This window comes from Mesocricetus auratus, unplaced genomic scaffold (assembly GCF_017639785.1).
Source record: "Mesocricetus auratus isolate SY011 unplaced genomic scaffold, BCM_Maur_2.0 Super-Scaffold_100006, whole genome shotgun sequence".
Classification (NCBI taxonomy): domain Eukaryota; kingdom Metazoa; phylum Chordata; class Mammalia; order Rodentia; family Cricetidae; genus Mesocricetus; species Mesocricetus auratus.
This window is the reverse complement of record NW_024429190.1, coordinates 16,209,946-16,231,150: the sequence shown is the minus strand read 5'-3', so window position 1 is coordinate 16,231,150 and position 21,205 is coordinate 16,209,946. Positions and strand designations below refer to the sequence as shown.

Genomic DNA, 21,205 nt, shown 5'->3' with positions numbered 1-21,205 from the left:
TCACAAGCATGAAGACCTGAGTTCAGATCCCCAACAGCTATATAAAAGAAGAGTGGACATTTGCCTCTGCACCCCAGAGTTGAGCATACCCTCTGGGACATGCTGGATACCAGAAGTACCCAAAGGAAGGAAGGAAAATGCCTCATTTTGCTTTGGCTTTCCTAACCCTGTGAATTTATTCCACCTCTGACCCAGCAATCTAGCTGCAAGAGAGTCAGAGCAATGTTAGGCATTAGCATCCCCACCTATGAAAAATAATACAGCATTCTGAGTAAGGGAAGATGAAAACTGAGGATCTTTAATAGTGATGCCATCACAGTCCAGGGCAGAGCTGCTGTCCCTCTGGCCTCATATAAAGGTCACTGATGTACACTCCTAGGGTGCACCTTCCGTTGATGTCATCTTCTTGCCTTCTCAAGTCAGCAATTCCCTGAAGCACATTCCAACACTCTCCTGAGATATAACCCTGGAGCTGATCCACCGTCCTGCTACAGGATACCTCTATGTAGATTTTAGCTACAGGATCTAGGGCATCCCTCTGATATTTGTTATTGTTTATTTTCAACATTTATCTTTTATTAAGCAGAAGTGTTCTATTTCTGCAGCAATTGATGGCAGATAGTAAAATTACTGCCCCCCATGAGAATGAACTGGAAAGGCTCCATAAAGCTCTGGGATGGGCATCATAAACATAAGCACATTTGATGGTGACAGCAATGATAATGCCATTCACTTGTGTGGAAACTTTATCACCGAGCCCTTAAATGCTTGTCTTCTTGACTGACTAGCTGTGGGTGTGAGCAATGTTCTACCCATTTGCAGATGGATAAACTGAGTCATGAGATGGAAAGGGGCTGGCCCCAGTCATTCGGATGACCCAGAAAGAGGGCCAGGGATGGCCACCCATCGTTCCTAGGGACCTAGGGACACTGCTTCATCACTGACATAGTACTGTGAACTCGGGTCTATGAGATGGGAATCGCTGCTGTGTGTAAATGCTGTGATACATTGATGGATGTACTTAGCTCTCTCAGTCTTAATGTTCTCATCTTGTAAAGACAGAAAAACTTCATCTGATTATTGTATTGGTGAGTGTGTGTCTGTATGGGCATGAGTGTGTGTGTGTGTGTGTGTCTGTATGGGCATGAGTGTGGGTGTGTCTATGTGGACATGCGTGTGTGTGTGTCATGTGAACTTGAGTGTGTGTGTCTGTGAGGGCTTTCTGTGAGATAGTGTTTGATGTAGATCACAGCCACAGTGAGCCATGTGCCTTGGTAGTTGTTGAGTCTTAGGTCATGCCATGCCCAGGTCCAGGGGCTTCACAGGGCACAGGAGTACCTTGTATGGCCTGCAGTCATCCTAGGGAGGAAAACTTCCCCCTTTAAAGCCCTTTACAAATGGAAGGTAATGCTTTCTTAGCATGTGATCCAGAACAGGTGTCCAGCCACCTGTTAAGCTTCGTGGCATCCAGCCGGGGTTATGTGTCTAGCCTGCACTCTCAGCTTCTGCTCAGAAGGCAGAGGTGAGTGTTCCCATAGAGACCACTCAGGCCACCAAGCCAGAAATACTTCATCTCCTGCCCTTTCTAGCTAGCCCTTGCCCCACGGCCAAATGTGCTCACTCATTCAGAAAGCTCACTGGAGTACCTGGCAGACAAGGATCCTTTCAGTGGTGTTACTGAAGGTGAGCCAGGCGGATGAGTGCCCCAGGCAGCCAAGAGTACATGGAGATGGGAAATGGAGCGGAAGGAAGTGATCCTGAAGCTGGGGGCTCCAAACCCAGGGCCGATTCCCAGTGCACTCACTGTTGGAAGCTGAGGGGCACCCACTGCACGTGCCCAGATGCTGCCACTTTGTGAGGTGATTGAGATGTCCCACCCCCCCCTTTAAGACAGGAATGTGGTATCCTTGTTTTTAAAGAGGGAAACTGAAGCTTGAAAGAGCCCAGAGCAAAGGCACGGTCCCGCAGCTGTGAATGAAGGGCTCTGCCAGAAACCAGGGCTGCTGGAATCATAGGCTCCCCCTTCAGAGTGTCACTGCCAAGGATGATGCTTGGTGTCTGAGGAAACCAAGTGCCATACAGGCACAGAGAGCAGAGGCAGAGCCACAGACAGTACCACACAGTTCTAAACCTAGTTCAGATAAAGACGGACTTCAGTGTGCAGAATCAGGTGGGACCACATGTCTCCAGGAACAGAGGAAGAGCACAGTTGTCACAGTAACCCAGGGATGGAGGAGACACCTATGAAACCCATGGAATAATACAAGTGAAAAGTGTCTTGAGGAATGTGGTAACAGATTGGCCACATCCATTCCTACTCCCTCAGTATGGGAAGGGTTGGCACAAAAACCATTCAAGGAAGACATGGGATTTCAGGGACATAGGAGAATGAGGGAGATGTGTGTTAGGGTTCACTGAGTCTGTCATGTAGCAAATGCATGCCTGAGTTATCTGTCTGCAGCTGGACACTGAGACTGGCCAGCTGTGAGTAAGACTGACTGTTTGGAGAGAGGAAGCCAGTCTGTCTCTACACGTCCTTCCCACTGCCCATCATGAAAGTCAGAGGACCTGGCCAGCAAGAAGCCAAGGCCACTGCACTCAAAACTTCTCCCTGACCCAGCCTGAGAGATGAAGTCACAGCCCACAGTGACTGTGCTCTGTCACCCTCAATGAAAAGCCTTTTCCTCAGCTGCCTGCATACAGCAGCACTCCTTGTCCATGAGGTCCCCAGGGCCCATGCAGAAGTGTCCCACAGAGGGAGTTGGGATCAGGGAAGTCCTGAGAAGAGCTGGAAGAGGAAAAGAAGAGGCAGGGTCCCCCATGAATCTGCCAAACTGCATAGGCCACCTCAGGCTGGAAAGGGAGAGGAAACCCACCCTGGGGAAGCTTCAGGTGTTTGTTGTGTGTCCAGCCCAAGAACTCACCTGCCAGCCAGCCTCAGTGAGACGACCTCTGTGTGGAGCCCTCTCTGTGGCTTCAGCCCTTGCTGGTTGGCCTGCAGCACCAGTGTGCCCGCAGAATAAGAGTGACATCCCTTGGGGAGCCTTGTAGCAGATCACCGTCACTCAGACCTCCCTGCCAAAGCTCTGTCTTTTGTCTGCTCTGCAGCTGTACGTGTCTTCTGACCTGGGGAAGAAGTGGACCCTTCTACAGGAACGGGTGACCAAGGACCACGTGTTCTGGTGAGAGCCCCTTACATGGGAGACTTTATCGCAGGCTTTGCCTCCTCCTCACCCCAGGGGAACTCTAGGGTCCTCTTTGTGCTCCTGGGGGTGTTCAGGGCTCAGTATCCCTCACGCCTTGTCCCCCGGTGGCTTTGGGATGTTTAGACCCTACCTTGTCCTCTATATCCAGCTATTTGGATGAGGTAAAACATCTCAGGGTGGCTCAACACTCTTGGCTACCCTCCTCCCAACTCACCAATTCAGCCCCACCTGCTCCTGAGTGAGTCCCTGTGTCAACCTACCATGCTCCAGGGCTGCCCAGACCCTGTCTGCCTAGGCTCACTTTCCTGCCCACCAGTACCCTGGGACTCACTCCTCTGGCCCATGAGATCACAGTGTTCAGTCCTGCTAGGAAACCAAAGACCCAGGGTGCCCGCAGCCTCTGAGGGCTGAAGCAGGAGAGATGGTGAATGAAGGTGGAATGGGACTCAGGTCCACACAAAGACCATGGGGTGCTGGCTCCGCATCTTCATGACTTTCTGGGAGCCCTTTCAGGGACTTGGGCAGCTTCCAGCCCCACCACCCAAGTCAGGTAGCGCTGAAGTTCAGAAAGCATATGCTGTCTGTCCAAGCAAGACCTCAGAAGGCAGGCAGTAAAGAGAGGACAGGAAACTGAGGCAGCTGGATCAGAGCCCACACTGTACCCGGCCGGCTGTGACCATGGTTCCCTTCCTAGACGTGCACCTACCTGCACAGGCTTTCTCTTGCATACACACATGCACATACATACATGTACTTTCATATCCTTCCTGTCTTAGTGCAAATGGACATAAAACTTCGCCTGTGACCATGGTTCCCTTCCTAGACGTGCACCTACCTGCACAGGCTTTCTCTTGCATACACACATGCACACACATACATGTACTTTCATATCCTTCCTGTCTTAGTGCAAATGGATATAAAACTTCGCCTGTGACCATGGTTCCCTTTCCAGATGTGCACCTACCTGCACAGGTTTTCTCTTGCATACACACAGGCATACACATACATGTACTTTCATATCCTTCCTGTCTTAGTACAAATGGACATAAAACTTCGCACTGGTCCCCCAGCCAGGACACAGTCCTGTCTCTAAAGAGGATGCACGGTGAAAACAGCCCCCCCTTGTGACTCCATGCTGTCCTCACAAGGATCCAGTTCCTATGTATTCAGTTGATTCTGAACACCAAATCCTGGCATCTGTGTCCTCTGCTCCTGGAAAGAAGTAATGATTGTCCCTGTACAGCAGCCCACCAGAGTACCCTCTCTGAAACCAGAGGGCTGCTGTCAGTCACAGACCCAACAATGATGTCCTCTATCAGGAATAGAAACTACCCATGGAGTCACTCCCAGGAGGTGGGGACTAAGGCCAGGAAGTGTGATTTCTGAGCTCCATGGACATTAAGACCTCAGGGAGACTGTACATGGCCACTTGCCCCCAAGCCAGGCTAAGGAGTATCCCAGCTTGGCTCATAGAGACTCTCCGGCTAGAGAAACCAGCCCTGGGATTCTACCACTATCTTGGACAAGTCAGACTGGCTCTGTGCACAAACTTCTCCTGTGACTGAGGGCTGTGCCTGTTATGTGTGAGAGTCATGGGATGCTTGGCAGTGCAGCTGGTTGGATCCCTTCTGGAATGTGGTGACAGACAAGGGACGGCCTCTGTTGTATGAAACATATAAAGCTGTTTTGACAGCCTTGTCCTTGGATTGGCAGCAGAACGCACCAGAACCTCTGCTCTATCTCAGGCCTGACTCATTAGCCGTGTTGAAGCTGTACAGCACACTGGCTCCTCAGGGAGACACGGAGGGAGGGATGTGCAGCAGGGTGTCTGTTAAGGGGCTGCTGCCTCCCTCAGTGGTCAACAGCCTTGGAGTAAAAAAACCACAAAAGCAGACACTGGCCAATGCCTTGCTATGAAGGAGCAAATGAATGAATGAGTGCATTAGTACACGAGTAAGTAAATGAATGAGTGAGTAAATGAATGGGTGAATGAGGTAAATGAATGGCTATGTGTGTAAGGGTGTGAATGTGTATTTAAATGGCTCCCAGAGCACCTAGAATGTCCCCTGCTCCAAGGATCTGCCAGTGTATGTAGCTACTACATGGGTTCCTATCCCTCTGCACCAGGAGGAGAACTTCCCGCCCATGTGCATGTTTCCCCTCCCCCTCCCCTCTCCCCCTCCCCTCCTCTTTATTTCTTTTCTCTGGCTCTCCTATATAAATGAGCATATCTGGAGGTTTGGAAGAAGGGATGTACTGACTGGGACAGGTCCCAGCCTGAGCTTCCTGATCCCTAAGTACTTACTGACCTCTGTTCCCCAAATCCTGGGAAGATGCTGGCAGAGTGGGTTCCACTGGCTCCTGGAGGTGCTGTGGGACTTCTCTGGATGTCCCGTGACTGCCTTCCTCGGGCTTGACACGGCTTTTCAATAGTGTCCTAGGACATGGACCTTAGGAGCAGGGGCATACAGGCTCTGAGAGGAGGATGACTTCTGGGTCAGGCAGACCTGATGGGAAGTTCAGGCCACCCTGGCCAGCACCTGTGTCCTTGGGCAAGTCACAAAATCCCTGGCCTGTAAGATGCAAGACTCATCCACGGCTTAGGGGACTCTGGTGTAGGTTGGCAAGGGTGATATGGAAGAACACTGTTCTCACAGAGCCTCTGCCAACACAGAGGGATTGGGACAAACGTGGAAGGGGTTTTTCCCAGCATCCCCTGTGATGGGCAACTTGACCAGTTGGCCATCAGGTAAAGAAGAGGGCAGCCACTCAGATCCGGATCCTAGTTGGAATCCCAGTGAACCTGTTAGGGCTGTGTAACCATGGGCATGTCTCTATGTACCTCTGGGTTTCTCCTATGTGCAGATCTGGGCCAGAAGTCCCAGCCTGTGCCTCAGCTGGGGTGAGAAACCCAGGGGAAGAGGGGAATCTTATAAACAGTCCTATGAACAAGCAGGGGCCAGCTTCACCAAGCTTTATCCAGCTTCATCCAGACTCCTGTTGGCGCTTGTAGGTTTAGTGGGGAGGCTTGTGTCTTCTGAACCCACAAAACAGGAGCTTTCTCAGACCCAGAGAGGCCATGTGGCCAGTGGAAGCCCACGGGAAGGGTTTAGCCACCCCTTTGCTGATGCTACCCTCAGCCAATTCTTTTCCAGGGCTGTGTCTGGGGTGGACGCCGACCCCAACCTGGTCCACATGGAAGCACAGGACCTCAGTGGAGGTAAGTGAGAGGTGGGCACTCACAGGTGTCCCTGAGCACCCTTGTCCAGTGGTGCTGCTCTGCCCAGCCCTGTTCACTGGTACATCCTCAGTGGCCAGCCCCGTGCACCAACCTCACTGTTTTCTGATGTGTCATAATTAGAAGCGTGCTTCTTTCCCGCCGGGGATGAATTGGAGTAGAGGAAGGAGTCCTGCTCTGCGGAAAGTCTATTAAAAGGGCAATTTGTTTCTGCTCCTGAGCATTGGGTGTGTCCTACTGAGTGGCCCCACCCAGCCTGGCTGAGGGCCGAGATGGCCCAGTGTCTCTGTAGCTCCCCTCCCACAGACAGGGCTGGGTTCCCCCAGCGAAAAACTTCCTGCTGCTTGCAGGCTTCACACTGAGCAATCCACTCACTTGCACGTGCACGTTAGTCTCTTGTGTTGTGGAGGTGACAGAGGTCATTGTCCTTCCCTGCAGTCCTGTGCAGTTCACAGGCACCAGCCAGGTGGAGTCCTGGGGGTCCTGAGCAGGTAAATGTGGTCCCCCTACCTGTAAAGCAAGACAGGGTAACAGAATGGCTGGTGTATGTGTAGAGGGAAACATTGGGTCCACACAGGTTAGTTCCTGTGCAGGCAGCTTCTGCCAGATGATGACATGTGCCATTTCCAAGTCTTCCAGGGCTCCATACCTCAAAGGGTGGGACAAAATGTTACTGCAGCTACTGTTTTGGTAAGCAGGGGCCATTGGGTTTCCAGGTCTTAGGATGCATACCTCATAGAGAATATACAGAGGTGACTCCCAGAAGGTTCCATGTGGCAGCAGATCTGGCTGGAGGAAAAGATGAGCTGAGGTCTAGATCAGGGCTGTTCAGGTCCTTCACATAGCCTCCATCCTAGAGGAAACAGAGTCTGTGTGCAGCAGCCTGAACTCTGCATCAAGAGCCCCTGGATCAACTTGGCTCATGAGACCCTCCCCAGCTCATGAAGACCTCACACTCCCCTACCCCCTGCCTAGAGCCCTGTTGGAACAGTCTTCAGAGCCTGGCCACAGACCATTCAAAGTCCTAAGGCTCCACCTCCTAGCCCATTCTCCATTATCCTCCTGTCAGTCAGGCCTTCCAGAGGACCCTGCTCCAAGATCACCATACTCCTGTTAGCTGGCTGGGACTGCCTGCCCCCCTTTACCCATCATGGGGTTTTCCCCATCACCTGCACAGGCCACCTTTCCACCAGTCACTCCTCAGGACTCTAACCCCTAACACCCAGCTTCCCTCTGTATTCCCCTGGCCTGAGAGCTCTTTGAGGCTGAGTGCTCACTGGCTCTCCTCAGTGTCTCCAGCAGAACTGTTAAATGAAGCCAGATACCTGAGCACACCCCTGTGGGCATTCTGCCTTTGTGACGGACAGAAAGATGCTCACTGCCCTCACCACACTGCAGTGGCCTCGTCGGTTTATCTGCCTCTCTCCAGAGCAACAGTTCTCACTTCCACGAGCCAGTCTCCCACGACACTCACTCACTGCTTAGGACCTTCCTCCAGGCAGTTTCCTCATGAAGAGTGTGTGAGTGATAGTGAGAATGAGTGAATAAATGAATAAGTGAATGAATGAGTGAAACAGTGAGAGAGTGAAGAGTGAGTGAAGAGAGAGAAAGGGAGTGGATGAGTGAATGAATGAATGAGTTACTGGATGAGTAAGAGAAAGGTGAGAGTAAGTGAAGAGTGAGAGTGAGTGAGCGAGTGAGTGGATGGATGAGTGAGTGGATGGATGAGTGAGTGGATGGATGAGTTAATGAATATGTGAGCGAGCAAGTGGATGAGTGAGTGGATGAGTGAGTGAATGAATGAGTGAGTGAATGGATGAGTGAGTGAGTGAGTGGATGAGTGAGTGAATGAATGAGTGAGTGAATGGATGAGTGAGTGAATGAATGAGTGAGTGAATGGATGGATGAGTGAATGGATATGTGAGCGAGTGAGTGGATGAGTGAGTGAGTGAGTGAATGGATGAGTGAGTGGATGAGTAAGTGAATGGATGAGTGAGTGAGTGGATGAGTAAGTGAATGGATGAGTGAGTGAATGGATGGATGAGTGAGTGAATGGATGAGTGAGTGGATGGATGAGTGAGTGGATAGATGAGTGAATGAATATGTGAGCGAGTGAATGAATGAGTGAGTGAATGGATGAGTGAATGAATTGAGAGAGTGAGTGGATGAGTGAATGAATGAGTGAATGGATGGATGAGTGAATGAATGAGTGAGTGAGTGGATGAGTGAGTGGATGAGTGAGTGAATGGATGGATGAGTGAATGAATGAGTGAGTGAGTGGATGAGTGAGTGGATGAGTGAGTGAATGGATGGATGAGTGAATGAATGAGTGAGTGAGTGGATGAGTGAGTGGATGAGTGAGTGAATGGATGGATGAGTGAATGAATATGTGAGCGAGTGAGCGAGTGAGTGAGAAAATAACTGAGCAGTGAGTGGACAATCGATCCAGGGCTTGCACTAGTGTTATGTCCTCAGTGTGACTGTTTCCCCTGGCCCTGCAAACACCTCTCAGGTTGGAGACAGCAGCTTCCTGGCAGAACCCAATTCAGTTTGTCCTGCTGGAGCTTTGTGAGGACAGATGGGAGCTTTGACTTCAAGTTAAGGGGAAAGAGTGCCTAGAGCCACCTATGTCTTCCCAGTCATGTGCCCAGATCTGTGAGAAGGTGGAGGTTGGGCTGGGTGGGTCCTAGAGAGGTTCCTGAACTGTCTGGTTGTCCCTTCCTGTGGATAATAGCTCTCTGGCATGCCAGCCGACCCTCCCTAGGCACTAAAGAGATCTTGAGTGGTCCCTGGGCCCACTGGGCTGTCAGGCATCATAGGAAGTGAGGCCCTTTGAAAAGTAAAGCTCTAGGGATGGAGACATGGCTCAGAGGTTAAGAGCACTGGCTGCTCTTCTAAAGGTCCTGAGTTCAATTCCCAGCACCCACATGGTGGCTCATCACCATCTGTAGTGAGATCTGGTGCCCTCTTCTGGCCTGCAGGCATACATGCAAACCAAACACTGTATACATAATAAATAAATAAATAAATAAATAAGTCTTTTAAAAACAAAAGTAAAGCTCCAGACCAAGCCAAGGTGCTGGTGTTACAAAGTAGTGAGCTCAGGAGGTCTCGCTGCTCTGAGTCTCCACTGCCCTCGATGGGATCTGCATGTCTGGCTGCTCTTGTCTCCTACAGGCTGTCGGTACTTCACCTGCCTGATCCACAACTGCTCAACTCAGCCCCACATGGCACCCTTCTCTGGCCCTATCGACCGTGGCTCCCTGACTGTGCAGGATGAGTACATCTTTCTGAAGGTAAGTGTTCCAGGTGCTGGGAGGTGACTGTTCATGAGTCTATCCTATCAGAAGAGGCATTAAAACAGCACTTCAACTTCCAAATGTCATTTAGCAGGACTCAGTGTCTTTGTGCCTGTACTGTGGCCCCCAGGCACCAGAACCTTGACTCAAGATTGTTCCTGACTCCTCCCTCTGCACACTGGGACTCTCCCTACAAATCCAAGTATGCGTATTTCATTTGGTACCTTACATGCTTCTGGTCGTATCCTGGGTGCTCTGCACTCCTGTGGTCAAGACACTGCTGCAGTACTCCCCAATACATGTCTAAGGCCAATTGGAAAATGCTAGTGAGTGCTGGTGGGAAAGCTTCTTGACCCCTCGGGAGCAGGAAGACTGGCCTCTGCTAGTCTGCCTGGCCCTCGTACAGAGCAGAGCCTCGTTGTCTCATTTACTTTTCTTATGCTGCAGCCAAGTGCCTGATGACAGGCTTGTGCTTTACAATTTCGGGGAGACAGTCCATATGACAGGGAGGGTATGGCTGCAGAGTGCATGGCAGCTGTTCAGTTGCATACAGAGCAGAGAGTGAATGCTGGTACTAGCTCACCATCTCCTGTTTGTTCAGTCCTGACTCCAGCCCACAGAATGGCACTGCCTACATTTAGGGTGGTTTTCCCACCTCAATCATCCCAGATAACCTTTCATAGCCAAGCCCAGGAGTTGGTTTCCATGGTGATTCTAAATCCCATTAAGCTGACAACAAAGACTGATGGTCGGCCATCCAAGTTCATCTGCAGAGACAGGCCATCTCCTTGGATCCCACTGCTGGTCCCTGCTCTGCCCTCTGGAACCTGTGAGACAATCTCAGAGCTTCTTGCAAGAAACCTGCAGCCCAGTGCCCTGTCACCTGAGGGTCCTCCAGGTTCCCATGCTTCTCCCCTGTCCAGTCTCCATGACACTCCTCCCTCGGCATGGGCCGTTCTCTCCCAGCCGGGCAGGAGGCCCCAGACCACACTGGTCCTAGCTGTATCACCAGTGTCCACGTCCACCTAGTCTTCTGTGCTCCGCCTTTGTACCGATGGGTTCCTTTTGGTAGCTACTGGTTCCCACTCCTGCTCTGTGGTGGTTGCTGCTGCTGCAGAGAAAACCAAAGCCCAGAAAACACAGCAGCCCTGTCAAGCATCGTACTTAGGACTAGGCAGCAGTCCACCCTCTTCTCTGGGCATTCTCCTGCTGGGCCTGAGGTAGTCAAGTGGGGCTCCACTGCTTCTCCCCCTGCCTGGCTCACATCAGACCAGGTGACACACCATCTCCTTCCAGCAGGGACATCTGACATCTCGCGTGTCTCTTGTCCCATGGTCACATCTTGGTCTGTCCTGGTAGAATGGTGCTAAATTGGGAATCAGCAGGACTCCAGAACCTCTCTGCCAAGCCATGCTTGGGACTTAACCTAGAACCTCACCAGTATGGGTAGAGTAAATGCAAGGTTACCCCATAAGGAATAGATGTGGGGCCCATGGGAGGACACACCTAGGTATGGCAGCTCTTTCTGGATTTACCTCACAAAGCTGAGTCTGGGCTGGGCTGCTGTTGGTTCTGCTATTCTGGAGCTGTGCTTTGAGAAGGTGATGGAAGACGACGGGGTGGCTATGGAGGGCCTCTTGTCAGATCATGCTGGTGTCAGATGCTTCAAGGGAGCCACCACACATCTGAGCCTCTGCTTGCTGCTCCGTGTCATGGGCTGACGACAACACAGCACTCACATAGACAAGCAGCCATGCGGGGCCCACAGGTGGCACTGTCACTCCAGCCTGTCAGTGGCTCCCCACAATGTGTGGGGTCACTCTGGGAGGAATGACTGGCATGAAAGGGGCTGTGTGGGTTACTAACACACCCCAGTTTTACTGTTCAGGACAGTGCAGTGTGCTGTGCATGCTCCTAATCCATGCCCCAGGCAAAGGGAAGTCTTTCAAAACCGCTGTGCATTGTCCTGGTCCCGGTACCTGCAGGTAGGAAGGACCTTGGAGATGAGGCTCCTTTCCCACTATGCCTCATGGAAGGCCCTGCTGCCGTCACAGTCAGTTTCTGGCAGGAATGGGGGTGGCCATGTCCTTGTACACTAATTCTCCACCAACACACCCCATAGGCCTCCCCAGGGAATGAGAAGAAGTGAAGCCTGGCTCTGCTTCTGGCCCTGAGCTTGTCTGGGAATGGACCCACCAGCTTCTTTGGGACCCTCTGACAGGCTCAGATAGCATCCCTCACCTGTTGGAGGTTTTCTGTCTCAGTGAGTCCTAGTGTGTACAGGTTTCTGTGTATGCAGCTGTCTGGTGTGGAGCTGGAGTGCAGCATTCAGCTTCAAACTCCAGCTCTAAGAAGGCTCAGGGCCTGCTGATGGTGACCCCAGCTTTCAGAGCTCAGTTTCTTTGGAATGGGATAGTGCTCTCAGAGAAGCCCATGGAGCAGTCCCAGGGGCTGTCCCTGCACCTCAGTGGGTAGTTGCTGTGTGGGGGAAGGGTGTCAGGCTTTCCCACCACAGAGATGCTTTCTCCGAGTCCCCAGCACCTCTGCATGTCCAGGTCATAGCAGACTGCAGCGCCCCTCCCTTCACAGATGGGCCACCTAGTGAAGTCTTGTCATCATTGCAGAAGAGGAACCACAGTGGCCACTGGCTGAGCGGCCTGCTTTCAAATTGAGAGTGGGGGCTGACTGGAGACTCAGTCACTTGATGCTGTGTTTCTCCCCTAGGCAACAGCAACAAACCGAACCAAATACTACGTCTCCTATCGCCGCAGTGACTTCGTCTTGATGAAGCTGCCCAAGTATGCCCTGCCCAAGGTGAGGTGGCCCATCCCCACCCTGTGCCAGATGCAAAGACTGTGAGGCCTCATACTCTGGGGTTTGGGGCCCCAAGGCCAAGAGGGATGGAAACTAAGATTGGATGTGGCCACACTTCCTCAGCCCCTGCCTGCCCATCCACTGTTCCAGCCTGCTAGGCCTCAGGTGTGCCAGCTCTGCCCTCTGGGCACGTAGAACCTGAACAAGAAGCTTAGGAACAAAAAGCAGCTTTGGAAAGAGCAAGAAAAAGTGGTTGGGCAGAAGGCAGGGTATTACAAAGGACCTGGGGCAGAAAGCACAGCCAAGGGCAGTGAGGAGTGGCTGGGAGATGGGGGCCTCTAGGACCAGAGGCTGTATATCTGAAGGCCCTCATCTGAGAGTTATGAACTTAGCTACCTCAGACTCTTCCGAACCAAAGTGAAAGTCTATTAGGCCTTTCTTCACCACCGTTTGAAAACTAGAGAAGATGGGAAGGAAAGTAATGAGCTCTCTAAATTAGCTGTGGGCCTGGCTGAGTAAGCTAATTCAGAGCTAACGGTTCCATTTCAGCAAAGGCAGGTGTCCTGGTGGCGAGGGGCTTTCTGGGCTCGCTGGGGTCACAGCACAGCTCTAGGAATGTGAGCCCTGGTCCTGGTGTGGAGAAGACAGCACACCGTGGGGCTCTAACAAGGAGCCTATGGCTTGAAGTCATGGTTTCTATGACCTCGAGACAGCTCTCTGGGACCTCCCAGCACCTGAGCAGAGTCCGTGACCTCCTCCCTCCTTCTCACCCAGCTCAGTAGAGCACAGAAGAGCGTCTCATCAGCAACCCACAGGCCCACTGCTGAATTTTCTAATCAGATTTTGCTTTACTGTGAATTTGCAACTGCTTCCTGCTTCTCTCCCAAGCCATCCCTTCGTTTTTTTTTCTAAGTTACCGGAATGATGTCAAGAAAAGGAGAGTGGCCGGCACAGCATAAGGGGGTCACCTGCTTGAGAGCCCCTCCCCCCATTCCCACCCTATCCTGGTACCCCTGGTCACATGACCACGTGACTTTGGTGTGGCTAGCTCAGGAGCAGGGCTCCCTAACATCCTGCTTAGCATGACGGTGAGTCTGGTGGGTTTATCTAGGCGGCTGCATGATCCCCACAGTAAGTGACTGGCTGCAGGACTTGGAGCTGAGAGGAGTCTACTCAACCACAGTCAGTCTCTAGTTCAAACATGTGGGTGCCCCTGTAAGTGCACCCGCTACACTGTGGGGTTCACTGGTAATATTTTCAGGAAATGGACTAAACACACAGACCCTCAGCATCTTAGTGGGTTTCTAGTAGAATCCCATCCCACAGAGTTAAATCACACTCAGCACAGCTGTGTGTACGTTGCCTCCCCTGTTCTGTGTCTAAGGGGGTAAATGATGCCATTCTGCCATTTTGACACCCACTTCTGAACTCTCTGAAGGATGGACAGCTGTTGGGGTGAGTCAGCATCCTCGATTTGAGTTGATGACTTGTAGACTTGTAATGCCTGTTTTAAATGCCCTGAAGCTCCCTAGCAGAGAAAAATGCTCACAAGAAGTGTCTACAGAACCACAAATTACATAGAAAGCATTCACAGGGGTGAGGTGAATGCAGATTTACTTGAAAGGAAAAAAATCATCCTGTATTTGTAATGAATTTATTTAAAGCAAAATAAAAAGCATATCACACATAATAGAGGAGAGAGTGATGCTGGGAAGGATGGCCGGGTGCAAGCTCCAGGACCTTCTCCACCCTCCCCCTTGGCAGCAGCAACACAGCAGAGTGTAGGCTCATGACTATTCTGGGACTTTGCAGTCTGCTATAATGCCTCTAGTGTCCAGGCATCAGATAATATAGCAAGGTTAGTTTTGACAGTTTAAGCTTTTGACCTAGGAACATTATCCATGTCTGCCCTTGCCTCACAGCAGGCAAATGTGTGCTTTTCTGGAGCAGATATCAAGTACTCTGCATGGCCAGGGTGAATACTATGGGCCTTTTCCTCCAGACACTGAGAGGCCTGTGCTCTGCTGTCAACAGCCACAGTGAGATGAAGTAGGGCCAGAGCCCATCCATCTCCCCTTTTTGCCTCTTTTCTTCTTTGGGGGGCAGACTTTTGAGGACCAGTGTATCTAAATGTATAAGGGAGGCACAATAAGTCACCATGCCCCACACATGCTGGTCTGGGCCTCAGTATAGACAGGGCCTTTGTTGGTCAGAGGTAAAAACAAGACAGTCTCTGCAGAAAAGAGACAGTTGAATTTTCAGTTAGTATATCATACATTCAAATATCCAGTTTTAGGTGGGCATGATGGACCATGGCCTATAATCCTAGTAATCATGGGGCTGAGGCAGAGGGATCATGAATTTGAGGTTGGCATGGACTGAAAAGACCTTAAGAAAACTCCAAAACACACACACACTAAATTTCCAGTCATCAAAAATCACAAGGCACACAGGAAAACATGATCTGCTCAGAACTGAAATCATGCTTAAGAAAGGCCAGCTGGTCGACCTGCTGGATAATAGAATTGTCTCAAGATGCTTAGAGAACAGCAGGAGGACACTATGTACAAAAGAAATGTCTATGGAGAGACAGGAAATGTTAAGGATGCCCGAATAGAAACCCTAGAACTTTAAATAGAAAGAAATAAGAAAAATAAGAAGGACTCCAAAGCAGATTTGGGCAGGCAAAGAACGAATCGGGGGACCTGAAGAGAAAACAGTGGAAGTAAGCAGGTATGAGGCCCTTTGACACTACCATCAGAGCAGCACATACACTGTGAGAATCCCACAAGGACAGGGAGCAAGGGGCAGAGAGACTGATTTAAGAAACAGTGCCCCCCTACCCCCAGAATCACAAAGCACATGAATGTGAATATTTCAAAGGTTGGCCAGTCCCAAGACAAAGGCGCATGCAAAGATCCATCATGATCAAGTTATGAAGCCAGAGTGACGAAGAGGGAGTCTGGAAAGCAGCACTAGAGATGTGACTTGTCAAATGAGGATTTCCTCTGCAGATTTCTTACTGAAATCCCCAGAGCCAGAAGGCTGGGAGCCAGAGTAGCCAAAGCGCTAAAAAAAATAGGAGCTGGGCACTGGTGGCACACGTCTTTAATCCCAGCACTTGGGAGGCAGAGGCAGGCAGATCTCTTGTGAATTCAAGACCAGCCTGGTCTACAAGAGTTAGTTCCAGGACAGGCTCCAAAGCTACGCAGGGAAACCCAGTCTCGAAAAACAAGTGTTGGCTCATGGGATTGCTCATGAATTTCATATAGGAATCTATGCTGTGGCTGGAGAGGTGGCTCAGCAGTTATGAGCTCTTGCTGCTTTTGCAGAGGGCCAGCGTTTGGTTCCCAGCACCTGTGTTGGGCAGCTCACAACCTCCCGTAACCCTGGCTCTGGGGGATCTGACTTCCTCTTCTGGCCTCCATGAATGATGTGTATCCACACATACATACATAAAAACTTTGAAAAAATACTATGGAAAATTTCTGCTGGGATTCTATATGGTGGTCCACGAGAAATTTCTGCCATCATGCTTATTAAAATCTTCTAAAACCATTTCCATATATATATATATATATATATAGCATGTTGTCATTTATACACAGTTTGTAATTATAATTATAACAATAAGTTTTAATTTGTATGTGAGCCTTGTACAAACATGTAAATGGTGTGAGTCACACACACACACATCACTTCCATCTGCTTGCCCATTCCTTCCTCCATTTTCCATCTCTTTGCCTCAAGAGATAATGATACAGAGAAGTTCTTGGTGAGTTGTCAGTGTCCACCGTGCCCTTTGTCTTAGTTCAGCCAACCTCATAGAATAGCTGCAGCTGGGCTACCCAGGGAAAAGGCTGCGTTTCCTGTCTTCCTCTGGATCTACATGTGGTCACATGTTCACGGTCTGCCAATGAGATATTAATGAAGTTTCCTTGTGTGACTTCTGGGAACACCATATGGATGTCCAGTCTTCCTTCCCTCTTCCCCCTTCCTGCTGCCTTTAGTGTTACTGTGGAACTCCAACACCAGTCTTGGGCCCTGAAGACAAACACATGTCATGGGGCCACAGAATGATGGCCCAGAAGAGGCCTGCCCTTGGTGGCTTTGTAGGGCTTCTACACTAGCCTGCCCACCGCTGGGCTTCTCTCACAGGCAAGAGGGACGAGTACCTATCTTCTTGAAGCCTCCTAATCCTCCCTGATAAGAAATATTATCCAAAAACAATACAGAGAAACCCTGTCTCGAAAAAAACAAACAAACAAACAAACAAAAGAAATATTATCCAACTAGTGTTTCCCTTCTATAGATCTTTCCAGGCCACACGTACCAACATAGATACACACATGAAGGTTCTGTGCCTCTATTAACAATGGAGTGAAGGGATGTTTTTAGTTGCTACTCTGTAAATAGAGAGTAATGAAAGTAAATGGAATTTATGATGGTGCAAAGTATTTGTCACACTAGTCATCGAGGCTTTTGTGTGACCTCTCTCAGTGCTGGCCCACGGGAAGGGGCATAATAAGCAGCCTGCTGTGGAAGGAGCCAATCTGAACATCACAACAGCATGCAACAAGCATTCTAGAGACATTCCCTGCCCCTGCGGTGGCAATCTTCCTTCTTAGAATTTATGGGAAGGAAACAAGCAGAGAGGCAGGGAGGGACCCGGGTCTGGAAACATCCCCTCTGATCCTCTGGAGTAGGGGCAGGACTCAGTGAAATATGGCTGGGCCATAAATGCGTATCATGCAGCCATTAACAGTGGTGTTTATAAATAACATTCATGGCAGAGGAAGAGACACCCACGCAGTGTGCGGAGCAAGCTATAAACCAGACGTGGAGAGTGCGTGAATCATGCTTGGGGGAGAGCCTGAACATAAACATGTTGAAGTGTTCATTCCAGGTCTCTCTAGTGGGGCGCTGTGGATGGCCCCAAGCTGCTTCATAGCCTATAGCATTTGTCCAGGACTTCTAACCAGCTTATGAAAGTGGTGTTGGATCAGGACTGTCACCTGAATTACTGCACTGCTCTGTGCTGGCATGCTGGCTCCCTGTGCTTGCTACCCCCACATAAGCTTGCCCCTGCCGAACCTTCTTGTGGGAAAGACCCTTACTTTCCATTCAGTTCTGATGGATCTGTTTACCCACCATGGCCCAAACTGATGGGCATGACCTCCCTGGAGGGCAGCGAAATGACCAGCAGCCAGAAGCCGCTCATCCTGCCTCCTGCCCACAGCACAGAGACTGGGGGTGGGCACATGTTAACCAGCATGTTCCCACAGGCACCCCACAGACTTCCATCACTGTTCTGGCCTGGCTCACATGTGGGACTGGGCCCCACGGACTCCTTCCTGGGTCACACACCTCTTAGCTCATCATTTCTGTGTGTCCAATCTATGTTTGTAGACACAGGGCTCAGATTCTGTGCCTATGGGGTCCTCCAGCTGAGAGGTACATGATATGGGCTTTTCTGCAAAACCCCACCACCTCTGCATTTCTTAAGGCCCTTGCTACATAGTCCAAGATAGCCCCAAACTCATGATTCGTCTGCCTCAGCCTCCTGGGTGTACTGCCATGCCTGGCTCAGAAATGCCCTTTTGGACACATGGCATAGGGACCAGTCATCAGTGAGGGGATGGACCGGGTGCCATCACTCAAGAGCCAAGGGAGCCCCTCATCAAAGAGACACAAATAAAAACCACTTCCCCAAAGGGAGCACACCCAACGGGGCCTGAGTCTTCATGTGAGGGTACCTCACACCCTACATCCATCTTCAGCTCCTGTAGCCTGTGTCAGGGAGCTGGTGAGTTTCGGGGGATGGGAAGCAAAGCGTGCATGGCGGACACAGAGTGAAGTCTGTCCAGCTGTGAGGTGGAGGGTTCCGTCCCTAGGTGCAGCCTCCCTGGTTGCAGCTTCTCTGGGCAGCCCACACGGGGCCGGGACACCAGGGGAAACTTTTTTTTTTTCCTGAACTGTACAGCTGTTAACAGATTCTGAAGGTCTGTGCCTGGCCCACACGGGGGGAAACTGAGGCCTGGAGCCACTGCCTGGGCTGCTGTTCTTCTAGCCCTTTTTGCCCCGTGGTGCTGAGGGCTGGCTACAGAAGACAGTGGGCAAGCGGGGCTTGTGGGGCACCGTAGTCTGACTGCCCAGGCAGCTTCTCCCTTTCTGAAGCTCATGAATAGAGGCTAGACACAGGAAGGACCGCTTGACTCCCTGGAGCCTAGCCCTATCTATCCCTGCCACTCATTCTGAACATGTGGGGTGCTTAGGGGAGCCCATCTTCATTGTAGGGAGATGGACAATATCCCGTGGAATGGGGAAAAGGAGGCATCCCCAGGCTACCCCCTACCCTGGTGTCAGGGGTCTAAACATGACTCCCGTTTTAGAGGTGTGACATTGAGATCCGTGGAAGTGACGTCACTTGTCTAAGACCCCAGAGCTAAGCATGACTTACCGGGATGGAGCCCTGATCCGCCTGCCTTGGGGGCAGCAGGGAGGTGGTGTCTGTGCTCCAGGCAACTGTCTGACCATCCTCCACCCCCCAGGACCTGCAGATCATCAGCACGGATGAGCAGCAGGTGTTCGTGGCCGTACAGGAGTGGAACCAGGTGGACACTTACAACCTGTACCAGTCAGACCTGCGCGGCGTGCACTACTCCCTGGTGCTGGAGAACGTGCGCAGCTCGAGGCAGGCTGAGGAGAATGTGGTCATCGACATCCTTGAGGTAGGCACCAGGCAGGACAGGAACAGCTGCTCATGTTCCCCTCCCCCGCCCCTCCTTGCCTCCTTCTTGCTTGCCCAGGGGTTACGGATACCTGCAAAGCACCAGATGTTTCAGGCTTTAGTGCCACAGAGGCTGAATCACAGGGGCTTAAGACAGAGGGAAGCTGGTTTTCTAAAGAAGTTCATTGGAACAGTATTCGCTAATGAGAAGTAAATTCCTGGTGGGTAACATCTTGCAGAAGTGGACTCAGTTTTTTAGCACACAAGGCTCTCCCTGTGCAAAGGTGGCCACAGCCCATGTGGTCTTGCGGCCAGCCCTCCGGGAGAGGCTCTCTCCTCCTGCCCACGACTCCTCCTTCCTCTGCCTGTCCTGAGAGCTGGAGTCTGTCACCATCTCTGCTGCTACTCCTACCCCTCCACATATATTGTCCACCCTGACCTGCTGCAACACGGCCTTTCCCCCTGCCTACCTGAGATGGTAAGGCAGGGGTTCTGGCCTTGTCTGGCCCCATACAAGTTTCCATGGGTCCCCACTCATGCCAAGGCACCCATCCAAGCTTCTGGAATCCACACCAATGCTCTCCACTGCTGACAGTGGCCTGGCCCTCAGGTTCAATCCACAAAAAGTCCCTTAGGCACCTGACATGGGCCTGGCCTGGACAATGATCTCTTTTCCCTTGTAGACTCTATGACCAGGGGTGACAGTATCAATTAGCCCATGCTCAGGAGAGGACAGCCACAGGAAGCCTGATGATGCTTCTGTTGGATAGTGAGTCTGGCTCAGCGGGTAGCCCTTGGCAGACAATGGGCTTTGTCCCTATGATTGGGAGGGAACCACCCAGGTGGAGGGAACTTCAATGTGTCTCCAGCTGCCAGCAGCATTGTGGAACCATTATTCCCAGCAAAATGATGAATGTAATCGTTTGTTTGCAAGGAGAGCCCATTTGTCAGTGCTACCTCCCAGCTGGGGCCGCAGAGGGACAGGGCTGTCCTGTAGCCCTCCCCTAGTCCTCAGGATGTCTCTGGCAACATCTGAGCACCGGAACACTCAGAGGCAGGGCTATGGCCCTGGAGCCAAGGTGAGCAGTGATAGATGGGAGGGTACCATGAACAGGCCTGACAGGGGGAGGCGCTGTCTACCCTCTCCACAGACATCTGCCACACACACACACACACACACACACACACACACACACGCACACGCGCACACATACACACACACAATCACACAATCTGCCTGCCATGCTTGGGGTTTTATCCTCAGTCACCGGCAAAGATTCCTCACATGCTGCCTCCCTCAAGACCCCTGCCCCCACAATAAAGATATCTCCTGGCAGTGTCCTTAAGCCCATACTGCCAGTGGTCCACGGTGTAATGTCTAGGTAAGAGTCAGGGTGGGCCTCCTGGAAGAGGTGGGGTGCCCCATTGAGATGAGGCAGTGCGGGAGTCAGCTAGGAGGGGAAGCAGTAAGCTGAGGGCATGAAGCCGTTGCAAAGACAGCATCCACTGCTCACCCACTGGTGCCTCCAAAGTGACTTACCCTCTCCAACTTCACCCAGTGTGGGCAGCGTCAGGCTCAGCTCTGGTCCTGAATCAGCTGGGCTCCTATCTAGGCTCTGGTACATGTCTGCTGTGCTGTGCTGTCCAAGGAAGGTTACTTAACCTCTCTGGGCTTGGTTTCAGCTAGCATTTTGTTGAAACTAGCAATGATCTCTTTTAGGGCTAATGCAAGGATACAGGGATACTTTCCTTAGAAAAACAGCAAGACTCCATGTTCCCAGTGCCACCTACTCTGGGATTAGGGATGGTGGATGGGAAGGGCTTGACTTGGCAGCTAGCATGTGAATCTCCTGTACGCAGCCAGTATTGTCACTATCGTGGTCTCTGCTGTTGAGTCTCAGGGTTTTTCTCCTGGTCT

General features: G+C 51.3%; 1 protein-coding gene across 3 annotated transcripts in view; it reads left to right on the top strand.

The window, feature by feature from the left end:
* The window catches only part of Sorcs2 (sortilin related VPS10 domain containing receptor 2), a 366,206-nt gene that overhangs the window by 309,109 nt on the left and 35,892 nt on the right, over positions 1-21,205 (top strand). For all 3 annotated transcript variants that reach the window (XM_040746982.1, XM_040746983.1, XM_040746984.1), the window contains exons 5-9: positions 3,109-3,182; positions 6,362-6,426; positions 9,622-9,740; positions 12,468-12,557; positions 19,109-19,288. In XM_040746982.1, coding sequence (XP_040602916.1) covers positions 3,109-3,182; positions 6,362-6,426; positions 9,622-9,740; positions 12,468-12,557; positions 19,109-19,288 — 528 coding nt within the window. The remainder of the gene's footprint in view (positions 1-3,108; positions 3,183-6,361; positions 6,427-9,621; positions 9,741-12,467; positions 12,558-19,108; positions 19,289-21,205) is intronic.